Source organism: Chrysochloris asiatica, unplaced genomic scaffold (genome assembly GCF_000296735.1).
Source record: "Chrysochloris asiatica unplaced genomic scaffold, ChrAsi1.0 scaffold00160, whole genome shotgun sequence".
Taxonomy (NCBI): domain Eukaryota; kingdom Metazoa; phylum Chordata; class Mammalia; order Afrosoricida; family Chrysochloridae; genus Chrysochloris; species Chrysochloris asiatica.
Window position 1 is genome coordinate 2,313,424 of NW_006408678.1, and position 3,896 is coordinate 2,317,319.

The 3,896-nt window shown below is 45.6% G+C and overlaps 1 protein-coding gene across 1 annotated transcript in view; it reads right to left on the reverse strand.

The window, feature by feature from the left end:
- Window positions 1–3,896, reverse strand: part of STAB2 (stabilin 2) — a 241,210-nt gene that overhangs the window by 85,165 nt on the left and 152,149 nt on the right. Inside the window, 1 exon segment of the mRNA XM_006871122.1 lies at window positions 1,315–1,386. Coding sequence (XP_006871184.1) covers window positions 1,315–1,386 — 72 coding nt within the window.

Genomic DNA, 3,896 nt, shown 5'->3' on the forward strand with positions numbered 1-3,896 from the left:
GACAGTGAATAAGGAAGACCATAGAAGAATTGATGCTTTTGAGTTCTGGTGTTGGAGGAGAATATTCAAAGTGCCATGGGCTGCCAGAAGAACCAATAGGTCAGTTTTGGAAGAAGTGAAGCCAAAGTGCTCCTTGGAGGCCAGGATGGCCAAACTTCATCTCTCATACTTCAGGCATATTGTCAGGAGGGACCAGTCCCTGGAGAAGGATATCATTTTTGGTAAGGTGGAGAGTCAGAGAAAAAGAGGAAGACCCCCAACGAGATGGATTGGCCAAGTGGCAGCATCGATGGAATCAAGTGTGGCAACATTAGTGAGGTTGGCCCAGGATCAGGCAGTGTTTTGTTCTGTTGTGTATAAGGTCACTATGGGTTGGTAATGCCTCGATGGCTCCTAACAACAACAACAACAACAACAACAACAACAATACACATACCCACATGGATTGCAGAGAACATGCAAAGAACTGAATATGATGTGAATGTTAGTTTTGAACTGATCTCCTCCTCCCCATTCAGTTACCAGTTATTGTTTCTAATTTGATTCCGACTCATGGTAACCCTACGGGTGTCAGTGTAGAACTGTACTTCATAGGGTTTTTGGTGGCTGATCTTTTAGACGCAGATCACCAGGCCTTGCTTCTGAGGTAGTCTGGGTAGCCTTGAACCTTCAACTTTTCAGTTAGCAGCTGAGCACGCTAACATTTTGCAGCACTCAGGGGCTCCTCCCCATTAGTTATGTACAGAGTAAATGGAACAAAACAAAAAAGAGGCATTTGACAGCAGTACTCATTACTGTGGTTAAGGGACCAGATTTCAGACTGGATATTAAACCCCCTTAGTTGACTCACAGGAGTCCTGGGATGGTGCGGCAGGATAGGCACTGGACTGTTAACCCACCAGCCACTCTTCAGAATCCTTATACAAGGTCACTTTGATTCTGAACCAACTTGATGGCACTTAACAACCACAACTTGCCTCACAAGTGTTACTTAGCAAGACTCTACTCCAGGTGCCACGGACTGCCTTTGAGATGCTGCCTGGGCACACTTGCCTAAGCTGCACTGAGGTGAGTCCCTAACCAGTGTGGTTACCTGGGTCACCTCCAGATCCTGCAGTCAAGAGGGCAGCCTAGGCCTTATCTGATGGCACCTTCTCACCTTCCTCACAACATGACAGCTAGAAGATGAGGGTGAAAGGAACCTCGCTGTCCAGAAGTCTCTTTAAGCTCCCCCTCCCAAGTGACAGAACACCACCCCAGTCCCTTGATGGGGGCAGGAGACCCTGAGGCCTGGCCTCTGAGTGTCGTACTCACCGTCAGGCACACATTGATGAGTGTGCAGGTCTTGCCATCTCCCGTGTATGTTGGCAAACAGTTACAGACAGCCTGTCCGGGAGAAAAGAACAGCGGGGTTGCCTCACAGATCAATTCTGTGAACTGGTCACATGAACTGACTCTCAGAATCTAATTCTTTAATGCTCAGTAGAATATTCTCTACCTGGTAAGTCTGTTATCCTCTGCTGTCTTTCAGTTTGCCAAACTGTAGTGGCTTGCCTGTTGGAAGCTATGCCACTAATTTCAAATACTGGTAGGGCCACTCATGGTGGAGAGGTTTCAGCAGAGCTTCCAGACTAGGACAGATTAGGAATAAAGGCCTGGTGAGCAATTTCCAAAAATTAACAAATGAAAACTGTCTGGATCAGAATGCTGTCTGACTCGCTGGCTTTGTGCATGTCATCAAGAGGGATTCATCATTTGATGAGGATTTCATGTTTGGTGAAGTAGAGGGCCAGTAAGCCCCTTAGTGAGGTGGATTGGCACAACAGGCCCAATAATGAAATTGAATATGCTGGTGAATATCAGGATGACGAGGGGCTGGGCAGTGTTTTGCTCTGTTGTACACAATGTCACTATGAGTCAGAGTCAACTGGATGATGGCTAACAACTACAGCAACACCTAATCTATGAGAATTAGCATATTATATTCTAGCACATTTGGATCGCTTCACTATTTAGTATGCAGATCCTAGCTTGGCTGCCTTTTTTTTTTTTTTTTGACTTTTAACCTTATTCCATCCATTGTTTCCTGGGCACTGCTCTTCTCTGATTGGTGAAGGGTCAGTTGAAAGGAAGTTATATTCTGCTCCCATTCACACTCCTTTCTTGCTCATCTCTATTCTCTGTTAAGTCCAAAGACACCAGTGCTGAGAGATGCTCAAAGAGGGCTTCAGAACTAAGGAAGTTGCATAAGTCAAATGCATTGTTTGGTTAAGGAAGTCAGTTGGGGATTTCAAATTGAGGGAGGGCACACTGTCTGGAAGAAGTTGTAGATAGGACCTCCATGTCATGTGTGCAGACCACTCAGCCATGGGGATGGGTGGGGTTGAAGCCCATACACACTTTGTTCACTGGCTGCATGCCCAGAGGACAGGGCACCCGCTTCAAATGTGTTGACCCGAATGTGTCTCCTATGGCAACAGTAGCTCTGGTCTGATATCTATTTCTTAGAACTTGAACTGATCGATAAGGTCAGCAGGGCCACGCTGTCAGATCTTACACTGTTTCCTGTCCTCCACCATGAGCCCTAACTTCAACTCTTTCCCAAGATACCAACTAACTGTTCCTCTTCAACTAAGATTTTGTTCTCCGAGTTCAGCCTCCCAGCCTTCTCACTGCCTTCTAAGTCTAGAGCACAGTTAGAGGGCCTGAGCAGCAAACAGTTTATAAGTTTGCTACCCCATATTTGATTTGAAATAAAAAGCTTTACTGGACTTGAAAATATGTGTGGTGGTGGTAGTGGTGATGTGCTGTGGAGTCAATTCCAACTCATAGTGACCCTGCACAGGGTTTCTGAGGCTGTAAATCTCTACAGGAGCAGAAAGCCTCATCTTTCTCCCGTGGAACAGCTGGTAGTTTTGAACTACTGACTTTGAGGTTAACAGCCTGATTTGTAACGATGACGCCACCAGAGCTCCTTTGAAAAATATGTATGAGGAGGTCCTATTCTGATGGTGTGGTGCTGTGGACTAATGCATCAGATTGCAAAGTCGTTTGAACTGCAAGGGCAGTGGTTCAAGCTCACCAGCTGCTCCTTGGAAACCCTATACAGGGTCACTATGGGTTGGAATCAACTCGATGGCACTTAACAACAACAACATTCTGATGGTTTTGATTTTCTCGATGATTACATATATGTGGTGGGCTGAGTGATGGTCCCCAGAAAGATATGTTCATGTCCTAAACCCTGGTACCTGTGAATGTAACCTTAGGAGGCCTGGGAATTAACAGTTTTGCAGCTGTAATGAAGGATCTGAAGAAGGGATTAACAGTAGGTTCAAACACAGCAACTGTGAGGGTGGTGCAGGACTGGACAGTACTTCATTCTGTTGGGCACAGGGACACTATGAGTTGAAATGACTTGAGGGCACCTAACAACAACAGTAACAAGATGAGATCTTCCTGGACTATGGTGGATTTATTGAACTTAGGTTCAATGACTGGTGTCTTATATGAAAGGAAGGAGAGGGAGATTGAAGATCCGAGGCACAGAGCAGAAAGCCACATGAAGCTGGAAGCAGTGATCAGAGTGAATCATCTACAAGCTGAGGAACTCCAGGGGTGGCTGATGACCCCTGAGAACTAGGAGAGAGGTGTGGAACCAATTGTTTCTCAGAGGCTCCAGAATGAACCAGCCCTGCTGACTCCTTGCTTATTTATTTATTTAACAATGTGGTCTCGGTCAAAGTTTACAGAGCACATTAGTTTTTCAGTCAACAATTTATATATATTTTGCAATTTCCTGAACATAACGGAACTCTTTTCACTTCCTCTCAGTGCTCTCTGTTTCCATTTGCCTTTCATTCCTGACTCTGTTCTGAGCTTTATCCCAGGGCCAA